At 41.3% G+C, this 21,257-nt stretch overlaps 1 protein-coding gene across 10 annotated transcripts in view; it reads right to left on the reverse strand.

Moving 5' to 3' along the window:
* slmapa (sarcolemma associated protein a) overlaps positions 1-20,659 on the reverse strand; it is a 128,734-nt gene extending 108,075 nt beyond the window's left edge. For 5 of the 10 annotated variants that reach the window (XM_042324954.1, XM_042324951.1, XM_042324952.1 and 2 more), the window contains exon 1: positions 18,984-20,658. In XM_042324954.1, coding sequence (XP_042180888.1) covers positions 18,984-19,181 — 198 coding nt within the window. In that variant the 5' untranslated portion in view covers positions 19,182-20,658. Of the gene's footprint in view, positions 1-17,393; positions 17,452-18,983 lie in introns of those variants that run through there. The other 5 variants (XM_042324953.1, XM_042324961.1, XM_042324950.1 and 2 more) reach the window with 3 other exon arrangements.
* Between the last annotated feature and the right edge of the window lie 598 nt (positions 20,660-21,257).

The raw sequence follows: 21,257 nt of genomic DNA on the forward strand, positions 1-21,257 counted from the left end.
CGTTGCACAAATGTACCTAACCAGAAACATCAATACCTTTCTTAAAATCAATACACAAGTATATATTTTTAAACCTGCATATTTAGTTAAGAAATTCATGTTAGCAGAAAATATTAACTAGGGAAATTGTGTCACTTCTCTTGCGTTCAATGCAAGCAGAGTCAGGGTACATGCAGCAGTTTGGGCCGTCTGGCTCGTTGCGAACTGTGAAGACCATTTTTTCCTAACAAAGACTAATTAATTTGCCAGAATTGTACATAATTATGACATAACATTGAAGGTTGTGCAATGTAACAGCAATATGTAGAATGTGTTGCCACCAGTTCGATAAAATCCGGAACAGGTCCGTATTTCACTGAAAGAATAAACGTTTTGTTTTCGATACGATAGTTTCCGGTTTTGACCTTATTAACAACCAATTTCAGTAAGGTAAATTGTTAATATTCATCTATGCATGTGATGTCATCTAGTAACATCCCTATGATATTGATGAGTACAAGTCCATACCATATGTATGTGTGTTTATTTATTCTAATGAAGTCTGATTTGATAGAGCAGTCTGAGCGGTGATAAGCAGCAGCAGGCTCGTAAGCATTCAATCAAACAGCAATTCCTGCATTTGCCAGCAGCTCTCAGCCATGCTTGAGGCACAGCGCTGTTTATGACTTCAAGCCAATCATCTCCCGAGATTAGACTGGTAATACTATAGTGAACATCCAATGGTCAAAAAGGTATTTGAAATACAAATGGTACAGAGAGAAATAGTCCTATAATAACTACAACCTAAAACTTCTTACCTGGGAATATTGAAGACTCCTGTTAAAAAGGTGTTATATTAATGCTGGTGGTTCCATTTGTTCTCACGTTCTGAGCAAGGAATTTAAACATTAGCTTTTTTTACATGGCACATAATGCACTATTAACTTTCTCCTCCAAAAGTGTTTTTGCATTATTTAAACCAAATTGAACATGTTTCATTATTTTTTTTGAAGCTAAATTGATATATATATATATATATATATATATATATTATTTAAATATAAATATTATATATATAATATATATAAATATAAAAAGTGTTATTTGTTCATTTAGTATTGTTGTAATTGGCATTACAAATATATATATTTTTAAATAAAATGTGCATTAAATAAATAAAAATGATAAAACATTAAACAAAAATAATAATAAATTGGGCTTTTTTTGGTGTTAAAAAAATCAGTAGACCTCTAATGACAACATGCCAGATCCCATCCCATCAGCCCAATAAACTATTAGACATGCCAGATCCCGTCCTATCAGCCCAATAAACTATTAGACATGCCAGATCCCGTCCTATCAGCCCAATAAACTATTAGACATGCCAGATCCCGTCCTATCAGCCCAATAAACTATTAGACATGCCAGATCCCGTCCTATCAGCCCAATAAACTATTAGACATGCCAGATCCCGTCCTATCAGCCCAATAAACTATTAGACATGCCAGATCCCGTCCCATCAGCCCAATAAACTATTAGACATGCTAGATCCCATCCCATCAGCCCAATAAACTATTAGACATGCCAGATCCCGTCCTATCAGCCCAATAAACTATTAAAGGGATACTTTGGGATTTTGTCAATTAAGCCAATTATCTTCTTCCCCAGAGTCAGATGAACTTGTGGATACCATTTATATAGGTCTGTGTAGTTTGAAGGAAGTTGCTAAATAGTGTTAACGCAATGCCTGGAAGTCTATGGTACCTAATAGCATGCCATCACTAGTTAGCACACAATTGGAAACAACCTCTACCTTCCTTCATACCGGGTATAGGAGGCATAAAAAAAATGGTATCCTTGAGTTCATCTGACTCTGGTGAAGTCGATGAGAACAGACATTGTAACCACTTCACTATGTGGTAGTGAGAGACCAGACAATGTACAAATCACAAGCAGACAGAGTGTGCATCCCAAATTATATCCTATAAAATGAGCACTACTAGCCTATTGGCCCTGGTCAAAAGCAGTGCACTAAATAGGGAATATGGTGTATACATTTAAAAATGTTGAGTTAAGGAGAGAGTGGTTTCGATGCACAAGGCATGTCTCTTCAGAATGACGTCTCTCCCGCCAAATCTTATGTATTTGTCAGTAAAAAAAATAAAACGATATAGGTAAAATCCTAGAGGAAAACCTGGTTGCCTGTTACCCACCAGACACTGGGAGATGAATTTACCATTCAACAGGACAATAACTTACTACACAAGGTCACATGTACACTGGAGTCGTTTAGCAAGACAGAATGTTCACGAGTTACAGTTTGACACGTTGCCATGGCAAGATGTGAAAGTGGTTGTCTAGCAATGATCAATAACCAATTAAGAACTACCAAGTTTGAAGAACTATGAAAAGAATAGATGTGGAAAGCTCTTAGAGATATTTACCCAGAAAGACTAATCGCTGCCAAAGCTGATTTTAACATGTATTGACTTCGAAGGATGAATACTTATAACAATCTTGATTTTTAGATTGTAATATTTTTCTTCTTCACAGCCGTGAGTTTAATAGATCGTTGACAAAAAAATAATAATTTAATCCCACTTTGTAACAAAATGTTGAAGACAAGGGGTGTGAATACTTTAACGAAGGCAGTAGAATTTCAAAATCTGCTACCATAACTTCACGACTTTAAAAGGACACAAAAAAGCCTAGAGGAAAAGTCTGATCGTCAACGTAGGCTAATTCTATGACAACCGAATTATGCATTGCAAATATTAAAACGAGTTAAACTTAAAATACCTGGTTTACTTTTTCTTGCATTGGCATTTACAGGTAGATAACTTGCAAAATCTCTTTTCCCTACCACTGTTGGTCTCCGCTCCACCAGCTATCTGTAACCTAGGCTGTGTGTGTGTATATATATAACAAAAATAAAAAAACGTGTAAAATGTTGGTCCCATGTTTCATGAATTGAAATAAAATGATCCCAGGAATTTTTCCCCATACGCACCAAAACCTTATTTCTCAAATTTTGTGTACAAATTTGTTTACATCCCTGTTGTTAGGGAGCATTTCTGTTTTGCCAAGACAATCCATCCACCTGACAGGTGTGGCATATCAAGAAGCTGATTATACAGCATGGCCATTACACAGGTGCACCTTGTGCTGGGGACAATAAAAAAGGCAACTCAAATGTGCAGTTTTCACAAACCAGAACCAGAGGTCTCAACTGCAGACTACGTGTAACCACACCAACCCGGGACCTCAACATCCGGCTCCTTCACCTGCTGGATCATCTGCCTGCTCGTCCTCACCAGGTTCTTGACCCGACTGCAGCTAGGTGTTGTAACCGACTTCAGTGGGCAAATGCTCACCGTCGATGGACACGGGCACGTTGGAAAAGTGCGCTCGTTACAGATGATTCCCAGTTTGAACTGTACCGGGCAGATAGGAGACAGTGTGTATGGCTTTGTGTGGACGAGCAGTTTGCCGATGTCAACATTGTGCTCAATGGTGGTGGGGTTATGGTATGAGCAGGCATAAGCTACGGACAACAAAATTGCATTTTAAATCAATGGCAATTTGAATGCACAGAGATACCGTGATGAGATCCTGAGGCCCATTGTCGTGCCATTCATCCACCGCCATCACCTCACGTTTCAGCAGGATAATGCACGGCCCCATGTCGCAAGGATCTGGTCACAATTCCTGGAAGCTGAAAATGTCCCAGTTCTTCCATGACCTGCATACGCACCAGACACGTCACCCATTGAGCAGGTTTGGGATGCTCTGGATCGACGTGTACGACAGCGTGTTCCAGTTCCCACCAATATCCAGTAACTTCACACAGCCATTGAAGAGGAGTGGGACAACATTCCACAGGCCATAATCAACATCCTGATCAACTCTATGTGAAGGAGATGTGTTGTGCTGCATGAGACAAATGGTGGTCACACCAGATACTGACTGGTTCTGATACACGCCCCTACTTTTTGTTGTTGAAGGTATCAGTTCTCAGCCATGTGACATTATAGGGCCTAATTTCTTCATACAAACTGTAACTCGGTAAACGCTTTATAATTACATTTTGCCTTTATATTTTTGTTCAGTGTATATCACTAGCACATGTACCTTTTATTACCATTACTAATCTGTTTAAGATCATTTCTGTTAATGCATTCAATATACACTACATGACTAAATATGAAGACACCTGGTCGTTGAACATCTCATTCCAAAATCATGGACATTAATATGGAGTATTAATAACGATCGACAACCCATTTCTATATGGACGTCGCTATGTGCAATGGGGATTGTCATGCTGAAACAGGAAAGGGCCTTCCACAAACTGTTGCCACAAAGTTGGAAGCACAGAATCGTCTAGAATGTTATTGCATGCTGTAGGGTTAAGATTACCCTTCACTGGAACAATGGGGCCTAGCCCGAACCAGCCCCAGAACATTATTCCTCCTCCACCAAACTTTACAGTTGGCATTATGCATTGGGGCAGGTAGCCTGGCATGTGCCAAACAGATTCATCCACCGCACTGCCAGATGGTGAAGCGTGATTCATCACTCCAGTGAACCCGTAACCACTGCGCCAGAGTCCAATAGCGACGGGCTTTACACCACTCCAGCCGATGCTTGGCATTGTGATCTTAGGCTTATGTGGCACTACTCAGCCATGGAAACCCATTTCTTGAAGCACCCAGGCAAGACTAGGCAAGTCAGTTAAGTACAAATTCTTATTTATAATGACTACCTATACCCGCCAAACCCTGTAACCCGGACGACGCTGGGCCAAATGTTACTCCCGATCACGGCCAGTTGTGACACAGCCTGGGATCGAACTCGGGTCTGCAGTGTGAACCCTGGCACTGCATAGCAGGGCCTCAGACCGCTGCACCACTCGTTTTGATGCGGACTTTGCTCCGAGGCAGTTTGGAACTCAGTAGTGTTGAAACTGGACAGATGATCTTACCACACTATGCGCTTCAGCACTCTCCTTCTGTGAGCTTGTGGGCCCTACCACTTCACAGCTGAGCTGCCGTTGCGCCTAGACGTTTCCACTTCACAATAACAGCACTTACAGTTGACCGGGGCAGCTCTAGCAGGGCAGAAATTTGACAAACTGACTTGATGGAAAGGTAGCATCCTATGATGGTGGTGCCATGTTGTAAAAAGTCACGGAGCTCTTCAGTACGGGCCATTCTACTGCCAATGTTTGTCTATGGAGAGTGTATGGCTGTGAGCTCAATTTTATATACACCTGTCAGCAACGGGTGTGGCTGAGTAAGCTGAATCCACTAATTTGAAGGGGTGTCCACATACTTTTGTATATTATTATGACAGTAATATCCTGTTCCCATTGACAGAGTGGACACGTTGCTTGCAGAGCTGACAACCTATGCCACACTTGAGGGGAAAAAGGTTTTTTGTTTATTTAAAATTACATTTACAAGTTAAGTCAATTTATTCAATGTGTTTTGTTTGGAGTGCTTATGTAAAAATGTGGAGTAAGGACATGGACCAGATTACGCAGTAGGCCTAGGCTAGCTGGCCTGCAAACAAAATGTATTAAATGGGTCTATTTATTAATGTCCGAACTCCACACTACTAATGAGCTGCGGAGCTTAAAAGTCTTTATTTATACAGCCATTGAGAATTACAATAGTTTCTTCCTTTGATAAATCGCTGAGCCTTTGTGGATCCAGAGGAAATGTTAGAAAATACCAGATTTCTTCTTATCCCTTTCAGAAATACAGCTGTGTCTGTCCGGAGCTCACTGGCATAGGAAACACTGAGGGCCCAGAATAGTTGATTCAATGTTGCAAGGCCGGGCCCAGTTGATTCAATGTTGCAAGGCCGGGCCCAGTTGATTCAATGTTGCAAGGCCGGGCTCAGTTGATTCAATGTTGCAAGGCCGGGCCCAGTTGATTCAATGTTGCAAGGCCGGGCCCAGTTGATTCAATGTTGCAAGGCCGGGCTCAGTTGAGACAAGTTTGTTTAACATGAACAATCCTCCATGCGTAGCCAATGTGAATTATAGGATTTATATTTTTGTCCCGATATTTTCTACCTGCAATGTTTTTATTTGTTGTCTTCGTGTAGATTAGTTTCACCAAGTTGGCCATAGAACAATGTAAACAAAGCTGTTCACAAAAAAAAATGCATATGAAAATCATAACTGCCACGCAGATCGGTAGCAATCAGTAAGATCAATTGTTTATTGGAATTCTACAAAAAAAAGAATTTAAAAAAAAAAAAAAAAATGGTTTTTTAATAGGTGGCCGAACCCTAGTGTAGCCAATTACCGGTAACTTCAGGAACATAAACGGCAGAATCTGGGAAGAGCACTACTAAGAGAACAGGTCCTCTTCGGTTTCTTTAACTCTGGATCCCCCCCCCATTCATTTGTGGGTCCGAATTATGTCATCAAACAATATGCTTAAAGACGAAGCTCAGTGCATACGTTTGATATTTATTTTTAACTCTGGGTGTGACTATTGGATCTAGGGACAGCCCTAGCTCCAATTCTACTCACTTCAAATACTTAATCTGGACAAGAATGAGCTCGTCTGGCACCAAGTATCCAATAGAACAGTCTTCAGAGCACAAACCACGCCCATCTGGAAGTCCAGGCAGGCTACAACAAAACACTAAAAGTATTTTTTTTTAAAGACTGAGTATTTGAATCCAGGTTTGCTCAGGACGAGCTAATATTGCCAAAACGTTGTGATGTTATAGCTCACAGAAACAGTACCATCGACCACAGAAAGCAAACGGTGAACGGAGGAAAAACGTAGAGCTATAGTAGGACTAATTCGCTGACTTTTCTACAACTACAACCATATACACAAACCCACACACAAAAACGTAGAGCTATAGTAGGACTAATTCGCTGACTTTTCTACAACTACAACCATATAAACAAACCCACACACACACAAAAACATAGAGCTATAGAAGTAGGACTAATTCAAATCAAATTTTATTTGTCACATACACATGGTTAGCAGATGTTAATGCAAGTGTAGCGAAATGCTTGTGCTTCTAGTTCCGACAATGCAGTAATAACGCTATGGAGCTATGGAAGTAGGACTAATTCAAATCAAATTTTATTTGTCACATACACATGACAGATGTTTTCTACAATGCTTGTGCTTCTAGTTCCACAACACACATGGACATGTACTTTTCTACAACCACACACACATACATGTATATAAATAAAAAGAGCCCTTTTTAAGGTATGTCCATTTACAGGGTGATGTGTTTGTGGTATTGTCCAGGTGTTCTATAAAAGACACTAGAAAACAAATGTATTATCATTAATTGATTATCTCTGCATCGAGTGGTATTGATATTAAACTGCAGTCCAGGTACAGCAGAGGATCGCAACTACAACATTGAAACAGTAAAAACAGAGAACAGAGAGACCCAAGGAGAGGGGGGGGTCATAGGAGGATGTGAGTTTGCTGTTGCCATGACTACCACAGGGGGGGGGGCAGCAGCAGGGAGTTTGGGATCTCAGTTGGGTGCAGAGGGGAGGTGTACTTGCTGTTTGGGAGTTTTGGATCTCCATCACCATGATACAATACTAGGTAGAGATGCAGCCTTTGAAATGAAGACCGTGAAGAAATTCTGGCACAACAAATACAAATGCTCCACTTCTCTAGTATTGTATAGAGTGCATCGGGAAAGTATTCCCACAGCCTTAATCTAAAATGTATTAGTCCCCCCCCCTTCAGAACACAATACCCCATAAAGACCAAACAAATTACACACATTTTTGCAAATGTCAGCTAAATTATAAACAAATACCTTACATAAGTATTCAGACCCTTTTGCTATGAGACTAAATTGATCTCAGGTGCATCCTGTTTCCATTGATCAACCTTGAGATGTTTCTACAACTTCATTGGAGTCCACCTGTGGTCAATTCAATTGATTTGGAAAGGCATACACCTGCCTATATAAAAGGTCCCACAGTTGACAGTGCATGTCAGCGCAAAAACCAAGTCGAGGTTTAAGGAACTTACAGCTCCGAGATGCTGCTCCCCCCGGCCTCATCGCAGAGAAACTCTACACTAAGTCATTCCAGTCTAAGGCTCTGTTTTTCCTGATTCCTCACGTCCCGTCTCCTGAAACCGCATTGGTGGAGAAGATCCCTGATCTTACCCCACAAAACTGTCTTTCGACCAATCGGATCAGCTCTTTTTTACACATAATTGGGCTGTATGTAAACACCGCCTTAAGTCCTTTCCCTACTGACTTTACTCTCGAATTAGTCTTATTTTATTTTTTAGAAAGAAGCAAAGAATTTCGCTTAAATTGATTAAGAGCCAGTGGAGCTACACAGACCAACTCTCCAGTAACACGCACATCTGAAACAGCCTGATACCATGGTCCTGTTTTCTGCTGTCTTGACAGTTTCCACTACAATAGCCAAGGTTCCTTCATTGGACCGTACTGGAACCTGGCAGTACATTTGATCGCCTGAAATATTTTTTTTTTTAAGTCTTCCCTCTGCACTCTATAAAAAATAGGACATGATTCAGAAAAAAGGATATAGCTCATGTTTAAAAAGAGTGGACACAATCACCCCAAATCCTTATCATGTCCTCTCCATTTTGGATGGAATTCATCCACTGATAGGCCTCCCCAGGTCATTGCTGTGAATGACATGTTCTCATTCAGTCAACTTTATCAGGTTGATAAATAAGGTAATCTGGTACTAGTGGTATCCTATTCATGGCAGGTTACAATGAGGATTTGGCAGTAGACTAGTGGAGGCAGCTAGAGGTTGGTCAACACAGGACAGGGCAGGGTAGCAGGCAGCTAGAGGTTGGTCAACACAGGACAGGGCAGGGTAGCAGGCAGCTAGAGGTTGGTCAACACAGGACAGGGTAGCAGGCAGCTGGAGGTTGGTCAACACAGGACAGGGCAGGAGGCAGCTAGAGGTTTGTCAACACAGGACAGGGCAGGAGGCAGCTAGAGGTTAGTCAAAACAGGACAGCTAGAGGTTGGTCACCGAAGGGGCAGCTAGAGGTTGGTCAACACAGGACAGGGCAGGAGGCAGCTGGAGGTTGGTCAACACAGGACAGGGCAGGAGGCAGCTAGAGGTTTGTCAACACAGGACAGGGCAGGGTAGCAGGCAGCTAGAGGTTAGTCAAAACAGGACAGCTCGAGGTTGGTGACCGACGGGGCAGCTCGAGGTTGGTCACCGACGGGGCAGCTCGAGGTTGGTCACCGAAGGGGCAGCTCGAGGTTGGTCACCGAAGGGGCAGCTCGAGGTTGGTCACCGAAGGGGCAGCTCGAGGTTGGTCACCGACGGGGCAGCAACACACAACCTGCTCATTATCAAAACAGACTGCTCTCTGTCTGTGTTTTCACTGTGTACAGACAAAGTCAACTGGTACACAGACATTAACAAAACATGGTTGTTTCAACTAATTAGTTAGGGTAGGAGTGTACGACAGCGCGTTCCAGTTCCCGCAACTTCGCACAGCCATTGAAGAGTGGGACAAAATTCCACAATCAACAGCATGATCAACTCCACGTGAAGGAGATGTGTCACGCTGCATGAGGCAAATGGTGGTCACAGCAGATACTGATGGGTTTTCTGATCCACACCCCTACTTTAAAATGGTACTGTATCTGTGACCAACAGAAGCACATCTTTATTCCCAGTCATGTGAATTCCATAGATTAGGTCTTACCGAATATAATTGAGATTTAATTTCCTTATATGAACTAGAACTTAAAAATGTAAAAATGTGTTACATTGCCAAGTCAAACCGGTTTCTCTATATTGTAATGAGTAGAACCGGATGATTATATAGGGAAAGGGGTGCCATTTTGGCCGACCCTCAAGAAAAATATGCATTTTGTCGATACACAGCTCCTGACAGGCTGCTAAAAGCTGGACATGATTGGAATGTTTTGCCACTGGCTTTGGGGCTGGAACATCCCAAATCCAGCCATTCCAGGGGCTCTGGTCAAAAGCACAAGGTAGTGAATAGGGTGTGCCTTTTGGGACGCAGGCCCAGAGACTCTTGGCTGGCCCAGTTATATGACTCAGGGTTGGCACCTTTCCTCCTAACCCTCCTCATACAGCATTAGCAGCGCCAGGGAAGTCTTTCCTTTCAGGTCAATAGAGAGCCCTGAGGCTCACTGCCTGAAGTTGTGGTCTCCGGGGAGACAAATCTGTTGGCCCAAGATCTGTTTGGCATTACCATAAGAGAGTTGACAAGAACACACAAATGGTCAACTGTTTGTTGAGCTGTGCCCGACAAAAAAAAAAAAATCTTAGATGGCCCGAAATTAGTCTGTTCTTTTGACAAATCGCCCCCCCAAAACACAAAAAAAGTGTCTATTTTCCATTTATACAGACTGCCTATGGGTTTTAATAAAATCAACTATTGAGCTTGTCTGATGCTTTAAGCTTACTGTTTGATGACATAAAGACACCAATGACTCAAGAGGGAGCCAGATAACCGGACTCAAGCAGCAACCTCCCACTGTCTTTCGCAGATTCTGCCATGACTCTCCTGAAGTCGCCGGTAATAGGCTACACACCAATTTATATCTCACAATTTCAACTTCTCTCTATGACAGTTAATTGTTTTTAAAAATACACGAGGAACAGTTTAATTTATTTTATAATAATGTCTTCATATATCAAAATCATTGTCGTGTGGTTAACCAAAATTCTAACCAATTACAAATGAAAATAATCCTAAATCATTTCTAATCGCCAACTAATGTAAGAATGAATAGGCTACATAAAAAAAACGAATAAAAACTTTGTATAAACATTGTATAAAATATTATGGGCCATCAGAGTTTCATGTGCCAGTGAGCTCGGGACAGACAGCTGTAGGCTATTTATGCAAGGTCTAAGAAGCAGTGGTTGACTTGGGCAGGAGCTCACCAGAGCAGAGTACTACCACCTCAGATTTTATACTGCGCGAGGTCCTGTTCCTCTTATAGAATATTAATCAACAGTATCGTGGAGTTCCTGCACTTAAATATAAAAACAGTACCAGCACCCAAAATAAGTCCCAGAAGACATTTGAGACATTTCAGTCAAAGTCAAGCACTGGTAAAGAAGTAACCAGGTAGGCATATATTTAAATTTAAACAAACATTTCCACTGGATGAGAGCATGACATTTCACACTAAGTGGTTAAAGGGAGAGAGCAGGAAAGATTATTTCATATACATTGAGGAAATATTGTCATTCTCAATGGATTTAAAAACAGATTCAGTTCTCTTTGTGTTTGAGGTGAAGAAAACATTATTTTGAGAAGTAATTCCGGATAGAGAAGTGTATTTTGCATCTGGGTACCGCAAGGTCAATCCGACATCTGCATTGGCCCTGGGCACTGCAAGGTCAATCTGACATCTGCATTGGCCCTGGGCACTGCAAGGTCAATCCGACATCTGCATTGGCCCTGGGCACAGCAAGGTCAATCCGACATCTGCATTGGCCCTGGGCACAGCAAGGTCAATCCGACATCTGCATTGGCCCTGGGCACTGCATGGTCAATCCGACATCTGCATTGGCCCTGGGCACTGCAAGGTCAATCTGACATCTGCATTGGCCCTGGGCACTGCAAGGTCAATCCGACATCTGCATTGGCCCTGGGCACTGCATGGTCAATCCGACATCTGCATTGGCCCTGGGCACTGCATGGTCAATCCGACATCTGCATTGGCCATGCAGCATTTACGGTGATACTGAATCTGCAGAAATCAGGGCATTCATACTCCACAATGTAGAAAATAGTCCAAATAAAACCCTTGAATGAGTAGGTGTGTCCAAACTTTTGACTGGTAAAACACATCTATAAAAATCTTGATCGACCAACAGCCCAGGATAGCAAAAGGCTCTCCTTTCAGGTCAGTGGGGAGCAGGAGATCAGGGCCCGTATCCACAAAGCATCCCAGAGGAATGCTGATCTAGTATCAAGTCCCCACATGTCCATATAATATTACTCCCTGTGATCAAAAATAAATCAAATAGAAAACTTCAGATCAGTCCTACTCAGAAGTATTGTGGATCCAGGGCCAGCCGGTCTCTGGGGAAACCCCACTCTAATAGCCTACATATGTAACTCCTGCATGACAGTGACCATAAGAGTTGACAAGAAGGCACAAAGAGCTCTGGGAACAGCGCAGGCCAGGCTACCCATCTCTAGCCACAGGGCAGAAAGCCCTAGCTATGCCAGAGCTCCAGAATGCTTAACCACAACAGTCAGAGGTGCAAGCTGGGGGGGGGGAATTAAAAAAATATTTAAAAAAAGGTTACAAACTACACTCTCAACTCCAACGATTCCTTTATGCCACAGAGGATTGCTGCTGCTCCGTAACAAATTAGGAACCAATCACAGCAGAGAGAGAAAGGGTAACATAGCATGCGGTCAGCGCCACGGTGACAGCACCACCAGGATTCCAATTCAGAATCACAACTCCGGAACCTGGAAAACATACAGATTACTCAGGACTGCGGCTCCTGCCTGGAGATCTGAACTAACCCCTGACTGTTGGCGTTTTGTTTTTTAAATGCACTACCAGAGAGAACAGAGCGTGGTATTAAAAAAAAGAAACCTGCAACATACCCAGGGAAGAGAAGGTGTCCCAAATAACTCCATCAGTTTTTAATAGTGCTCTACTGTTCAGAGCCCTATGGGGTGCCATTTAGGACACACTTACCTACAAATCTCCTTCCTCTGGGATGAATAAATAAAATGCCTGGGGGGGGTCAGCTGGTTGTTTTAACAGGGCTTAGGAACATGTTCAAAATGAATAGTTATGACCTCACAGAGCCTGTAGACATCAACAAAAGGTTCTCTTAAGATACAAATGGATTTTTATCTATACTGAACAAAAATATAAAAACCGTAAAATGTCTAAATATTTTGCTGACTTATTTATTAAATTCATTAAGCCCTAATCTACGGCCTTCACATGGCTGGGCATAGGCCCACCCACTAGGGAGCCAGGCCCAGCCGATCAGACTCTCTACCCACAAAAGGGCTTTAGAGACAGAAATACACCCCCACCCCATAAGGCGGCTTATGGTAGAGAATTCCTGCCATCAGCATGCCAATTGCATGCTCCCTCAAAACTTAAGACATCTGTGGCATTGGGTTTGTGAGACAAAACTGAACATTTTAGAGTGGCATGTTAATGTCCCCAGCACAATAACAAATGTGCACAACATTTGAGAATATGCTTGTGCATGTGGAACGTTTTTAGGATCTTTTATTTCAGCGCATTAAAACTCAGGACCAACACCTTACATGTTGCTTTTACATTTTTGTTCAGTGTAGATTATGGTACTGCATCTTAACAGAACAGACTAAACTCTGACATTTTTTTGCCTAAATGCAATTCGCAGGAAAAAAACATTGTAAACAGTGCACCTGAGAGCAGTTCCACACAGGGCATTGGGAAAGTATTCAGACCCCTTGACTTTTTAATCCACATTTTCTTATGTTACAACCTTATTCTAAAATTTATTAAGTTGCCCACCCCCCACCCCCCACCAATCTACACACAACAACAAAGAAAAAAAACAGGTTGACATTTCAGCAAATATTTTTTTTTTTTTAAACTGAAATATGACATTCACATAAATACTCAGTAATTTGTTGAAGCACCTTTGGCAGCGATGACAGCCTCGAGTCTTCATGGGTATGATGCTACAAGCTTGGTACACCTGTATTTGGAGAGTTTCTCCCAATCTTCTCAAGCTCTGGCTGGTTGAATAGGGAGCATCGCAGCACAGCTATTTCCAGGTCTCTCCATAGATGTTCGATAGGGTTCAAGTCCGGGCTCTGGCTGGGCCACTCAAGGACATTCAGAGACTTGTCCAGAAGCCACTCCTGTGTTGTCTTGGCTGTGTGTTTAGGGTCGTTATCTTGTTGGTGGGTTAGCCTTCGCCCCAGTCTGAAGTCCTGAGCGCTTTGCTCCGTTAATCTTTTCCTAGATCCTGACTAGTCTATCAGTACATGAAAAACATCCCCACAGCATGACGCTGCCACCACCATGCTTCACTGTACATTTTTGATTTTTGCTCTGTCAACTGTGGGACCTTAAATAGACAAGTATGTGCCTTTCCAAATCATGTCAATTTCAAGTCTCAAAGGAAAAGGTCTGTTATTTGCGCAACATATTTTCACGGTCATTAAGGGGTATTGTGTGTAGATTGATGAAGGGAAAAAATGATTTAATACATTTTAGAATGAGGCTGTAATTTCACAAAATGTGGGAAAAGTGGGAAAAGTGAAGGGGTCTGAATAGTTTATGACTGCAAAAAAAAATATTTAAGTACCCTTTCATTCAGATTAAGAAAAAAACATTGGCAAAAAAAAAATGGGATGAAAAGGTGCCCGGAGTAAATGGCCTTCTCCTCAGTCCCAGTTGCTAATATTGGCATATTATTGTTAGTATTGGATAGAAAACACTGAAGTTTCTAAAACGTTTTGAATAATGTCTGAGTATAACATAACTCATATGGCAGGCAAAAACCTGAGAAGAAATCCAAACAGGAAGTGAGAAAGCTGAGGTTGGTCGATTTTCAACTCAGGCCCTATTGAATTCACATTGGGATATGAATGAAGTTGCACTTCCTAGGGCTTCCACTAGATGTCAACTGTCTTTAGAAACTTGAATGAGGCTGAATAAGAGCTGGGACTGAATAAGAGCTGAATGAGTCAGCTTACTGGCAGAGAGCCATTTCCTGGTCACGCGCATTCCACATGATATCGCCCTGCGTTCCGTTGCTCCTGTAGACGCAAAGGATTTCTCCGGTTGGAACTTAAAGATTTATGATAAAAATCATCCTAATGATTTATTCTATACTTAGTTTGAAATGTTTCTTCGACCTGTAATATAACTTTTTTAAGTTTTTGTCCGAAGTAATGTACGAGCGTTTGGATGTGTACCTAACGCTAACAAAAGTAGCTACTTGGACATAAATAACAAGACATTATCGAACAAATCAAGCATTTATTGTGGAACTACGATTCCTGTGAGTGCATTCTGATGAAGATCTTCAAAGGTAAGGGAATATTTGTGTAATTTCTGGTTTCTGTTGACTCCAACATGGCGGCATTTTGATGAATTTTCTGAGCGCCGTCTCAGATTATTGCATGGTTTGCTTTTCCCGTAACGTTTTTGAAATCTGACACAGCGGTCGCATTAAGGAGAGGTATATCTATAATTCCATGTGTATAACTTGTATTATAATCTACATTTATGATGAGTATTTCTGTTGAATCGATGTGGCTATGCAAAAATCACTGAATGTTTTTGGAACTAGTGAACGTAACGCGCCAATGTAAAACTTCATATACAAAAATCTGAGTTATCAAACAAAACATACATACATGTATTGTGTAACATGAAGTCCTATGAGTGTCATCTGATGAAGATCAAAGGTTAGTGATTAATTTTCTCTATTTCTGCTTTTTGTGAGACCTCTTTGGCTGGAAAAATGTCTGTGTTTTTCTGTGGCTTGGTGGTGAGCTAACAATCGTTTGTGGTGCTTTCGCTGTAAAGCATATTTGAAATCGGACACTGTGGTGGGATTAACAAGATTACCTTTGAAACAGTATAAGATACATGTTTAAGGAATTTTAATTATAAGATTTGTTGTTTTGAATTTGGCGCCCTGCACTTTCACTGGCTGTTGTCATATCATCCCGTTAACGGGATTGCAGCCCTAAGAAGTTATTGACCTAAGGCTCATATTTCTGTGTGTTATCAAATCATAGACTTAATTATAGGTAGGCACCAGCAGGCTCGTAAGCATTCATTCAAACAGCACTTCCATGCGTTTGCCAGCAGCTCTTCACAATGCTTCAAGCATTGCGCTGTTTATGACTTCAAGCCTATCAACTCCTGAGATGAGGCTGGTGTAACCGATGTGAAACGGCTAGCTAGTTAGCGGGGTGTGCGCTAATAGCGTTTCAAACGTCACTCGCTCTGAGACTTGGAGTGGTTGTTCCCCTTGCTCTGAGAGTCCTCTTGAGGAGAGGGACAGAAGCTATACTGTTACACTGGCAATACTAAAGTACCTTTAAGAACATCCAATAGTATAGAGAGAAATAGTCCGAAAATACTATATTAACTACAACCTAAAACGTCTTACCTGGGAATATTGAAGACTCGTTAAAAAGAACCACCACCTTTCATATGTTCTCATGTTCTAAGCAAGGAACTTAAACGTTAGCTTTCTTACATGGCACATATTGCACTTTTACTTTCTTCTCCAACACTTTGTGTTTGCATTATTTAAACCAAATTGAACATGTTTCATTATTTGAGGCTAAATTGATTTTATTCATTTATTTATTAAGTTAAAATAAGTTCATTCAGTTGTAATTGTCATTATTACAAATTTAAAAAATACCTTTATTTTAAATCAGCCGATTAATCGGTATAGGCTCTTTTGGTTCTCCAATAATCCGTATCGAAAAATCATAATTGGTCGACCTCTAGTACCAAGGTTGTAGTGTCGTACCCAAGAAAACTTGAGGCTGTAATCGCTGCCAAGGTGCGTCAAAGTTCTGAGTAAAGGGTCTGAATACTTATGAAAAATTCAAATTTCTAAAAACATGTTTTTTTTGCTTTGTCATTATGTGGTGTTGTGTGTAGATTGATGAGGGAGGGGGAAAAAAACAACTGCATCCATTTTAGAATATGTCTAACGTAACAAAATGTGGACAAAGTGAATGGGTCTGAATACTTTCCGAATGCACTGTAGATTACATGTAGTTACATTGAGGTTTATAATCTTAAATTAGTACACTAAAGTGAACAATTGTTTATATTGATCATTATAACTTGTTGTACTAACCTGATGTAATGCATTTATAGCCGTCTGGTAGTTTAAATATTTTTGTTGATGTAATATTTGTCCTCAGTGCACCATTGTAAATGAGACACTGGTCTTAACACTAATATAATAGTGGAATAGTAAAAGGCCATTTCTTCAAGCAGTTATAGTAGTAGTAGCAAACTAAGTGCTTATAATTAAACGATGTAGAAACATTATGAAATGAAGAGTGAATGGCGGCTGATGTTCTGTGGTCAGAGAAGGACGGACACCTACTGATTTAAACCATTTATCCGCGCGGTCTGGTTTGTCCTTTAAAGCAGTGAGACGGGGGGGATAGAGAGCTTGTAAAGTACTAGCAGAGTAAAACTGCATTCCAAGATAGGGGTGTGTAATCTCTTTGTCTATATTAAACTCTTGGCGCTGCCTGCTACACCTAGAATGGTGTTCAAACTAAGACCTTCAGCTAGTGAGGTCAGATAAATATCTACTAACAAGAAGCACAACATGACAAATATTAGACAACTAGTTAACAAAACAGGCATGTAAATCTACTTACGTCATTACACAGGAAGTGGGGCCTATATCTTCCTGGACTGAACAACTGTTTGCTATGAAGTGTTCAGGAATCTGAGGGAGAGGCTTACAGTAACAGTCAAACATTTGGACACACCTACTCATTCGAGGGTTTTATTTTTTACTATTTTCTACATTTTAGAATAATAGTGAAGACATCAAAACTATGAAATAACATATGGAATTATGTAGTAAACAGATCAAAATATATTTTGAAGACTCTTTATAGTAGACACACTTTGCCTTGATGACAGTTTAGCACACTCTTGACTGGTACGGTATATCAGCACCCAAATCAGTTCAGTAAAGAAACTAGTCACATTACTCATGTGGAAGGGGTGGAGTAGACAGTATAAGGTTTATATGGTATAGTGAACATGGAGCGATATCTACGCCGACCTCTAGCTGTCAAAGTTTTAATCATTTGGAACCTCTTAACACAAGCCAACCGTCCAAGGTTGCTCTGTAGTGCCAACTGTAATAGCTACTGTACGCAGTCCAGGTGAAGACAGGCGAGGTGTGCCCACCACCCCACTCACACAACATATTGGTGGAATTAGGGCATACCGTAGAGAAATTTTACAATGGAAAATGAGCCAAGTGTTAATGGAACAAGTTCCAGTAGTGCCTCATGGTTACTGTACGTCTCATAAGTGTGCCTAATGAATGCACCCCTGGTGTTTTTCTCATTTCCCCCCAGGTTAAACAAACCAATACATGCCCTTTAACTTTCCATGACAACACCACTGCCCTGTAACTCTCCTTTCCCTGTAACTTTCCCCTGGCAACACCGTGTCGAAAGTAACATTATCTGTCCGTCTGACAAGACAACTACAACCATTTCATCAAGGTAACATTAAACCTTCTATTCTTGTGTGTGTGTGTGTGTGTCACGTGATGCAGTTACTACAGCTAGATGTGCATGCGGGTACATGAGGACCTTGGGGGAGGTATGCGATGTGTGTATTAGGGTGGGGTGTTGTCTTGGGTTGTCTTGCTAGCAGGCAGCTGTGTGTCTTGCATTAACGGTCTTTATCCACGAAGCTCAAACAGACTTCCTAGCAGCTGTAGCCTAAGCAATTAGCTAGGGGATCTTTATGTGCATCCCAAATCACACCATGTGTGCACATCCCAAATTACACCCTGTGCCCTACTCTTGACCAGAGGCCTATAGAGAATAGGGAGCCATTTGGAAAGCAAACTATTAATCTCCCATGGATGTTCTAAAAGGTGATTTCCCACATTATTATTGTTCTATTTATTTAGGTGGGAGAAAGTTGGCACAATCCTAGGCAAAACAAAAATGTGACCAATGATTTGATACTCTCAGCACAGTTGCCATAGCTGGCTGTCAGTCAGTGGCAACCCATATATATGTGTTGGTGTGTCTCTCAACCCTGCAGCCATGACCCATTATTTACCCATAGGTGGTTGACTGACCACTTATTCCATAGAGGTACCTGGACATGTCTGCAACACCGTTCAACATGTAACTGCATGGCAGTGACTGCGCAAAGGGATTGTACCAAGCAAAGTAAAAGCTAGTAGCTATCCGACTGGTTGACAGACTCACCTTGCCAGTCTTGTGATCGAACCAGAGGAGGGCATGGTTCCGTGACAGAACCTTGCAGTCGAACGTAGCGTTGTTCTGAGCCGGTCGGCATCGTGCCACAGAGCGCCCGATCTTGACTGGCTCGTCCAGGTAGACATGACGTTCCTGAAAAGGGTGTGAATTCGGACGGCAGGAGAAAACGGCCAGCGCTGAAGGCATTGATGATGGCTTGGGAGTGTTACTCCAACCAGAGACTAAAGACAAGGTTTCTTGATCCAGAATGACAACGTTCTAAGTCTTCAATCATCGGCTGTTAATTCAATTTAGCCTAGCTATTCCGCTGGCTGGCTATTCTATTTTGAGTTAAAGCACGAACTAGCTATCAAACATTATATTCATTTTTTACGTTTTTCAACGAGAAACGTAACCAACACTCTGGTAAATCACAAAAAAAAAAAAAAAAAAAAGATTTTTGGGATATCTTTCCACAGAGCTACATTACGTCCACTGAATGTTATTCAACACGACTATGTACAGGTCAGATCTCTGACTAGCCAGAATCGCATGACGATAACAATAGTAGCCGTCTAGAAAATATCTAATCACGTCCATCAAAATGTACAGGGAAAGAAGCTATATTGAGCAGGCTAGTGTGGCACCCAATCTTTAGCACAGCAACGGATAAATCCAGATTGGTAGTTTATACAAACTGTTTGACCAGTGCGGGGTTTCCTATCCCTGCGCCTGCTGATGATACGGCTATTGAAACACAACCGCTGTCAATCTGACCGTGGTTTAACAGGTCATTAATACATTGTTTTTCTATAGAGTTTGTGTCATTACGTTTTGTTTATCCTACGCACTATAGACGGGTGCGATATAAGAACATCTGACCTTGTTTGTTAGCTAGCTCGCTAACCAGCTAATGCAAACCCCTAGCCACTCCCAACTCAGGCAGACTAGCAAGCTAATATTGAGTTTCAGGGCCCTGAACAGCAACAAATCTTTCTAATCTCGAAGCTGAAATGTTTCAAACTGCTGCAAAGACAACCCTTAAATCTAAAATGGGTATTGCAGCGGGATGTAGAGATGAATGTGCCTTATACAAAAACCCTGCAGTTTGGCTGTTTGCTGGCAACTACCCAGATATAGCTATAAAAAATAAATCTAAAAAAAAAATAATAAAGCTAGCTAACGTGCTAACAACTTGTAATCAAGCCGGAGCGGCCTCTTCGGGTGAATAATCGACTGGTGTTCAACCAACTCTTGAATAACGCTACTTCGTGGCAACAAAAAAATAAAAATAATCAATTCGAGACAAGCAACTAAAGACATGTAACGCTAGCTAGTAAAGCTGGGCCCTCTTCACAAAAAAAAGCAAACGTTAGCTGAGTCGGAAATAGTTAGCTAGGATGGATAGCCTTGCTAGCTAGTTAGCCAGCTAGCTGACAGAGCAGACACGGAAAACTGAGACGAGTTTTGGCTTCATCCCCAGTCCAGTAGCTAATCTTCTGAAGATTACCCCCAAGTTAATAAAACACACTTATCGATGACACAAGATGTGATTTTACAGAATTATTCCATTGAATTGGGTTAACTTTCGAAAAACTTGTCCTCCTCCACAAGAATCCGTAGTCATAACTGAAATGAAATCAGACAGACCGGTAAAAGCGCCGATGTGTTGCCGTTGTAGCGCACGCGACATATAGCCATAACGTCATTAGAGGCGGGATCAATGTTCAAAATTGACAAAATGGGGTCCAATCAGAATAGACGTTCATGACACGCTGCAACGTCACATGCAAATATTGTTTATTATGTGGTTAAAAAAACACAAGAATTTGTATTGTAACACTTGCATGACTTTTTCAGTCAATGATAGATTTTAAATTAAGCTATATGGGGCGGCAGGTAGTTTAGTGGTTAGAGCCCCTGTGACAACAATTTTGGACCCCCACAATTTTGGACTTACCAGACTTAATTAGTGAAAGATTATAATATTTGTTCTAAAACTTTAAATGTATCAACCCACCTGCTCCCTTCCTTATAATCACTGATCTGTGAGTTACATGCAAACCTCACCGACCACGTTGCGTGCGCGGGCGTTGCAAAATAAATGTACACATACTGTGTTATTCAATTATTTCAGCAACACCGCTTGCATCATAAAGAAGTGTCTGCATAACCGAGCGCTAAAATAGAACGTTGTTCTGTAGACTTGCCACAAGTCTCTTCTTTATGTCTGGAAGATACAAACCCACGTGGATACTTGAAAAACAAACGAGGATAGATTCA

Source organism: Oncorhynchus tshawytscha, linkage group LG07 (assembly GCF_018296145.1).
Source record: "Oncorhynchus tshawytscha isolate Ot180627B linkage group LG07, Otsh_v2.0, whole genome shotgun sequence".
NCBI lineage: Eukaryota > Metazoa > Chordata > Actinopteri > Salmoniformes > Salmonidae > Oncorhynchus > Oncorhynchus tshawytscha.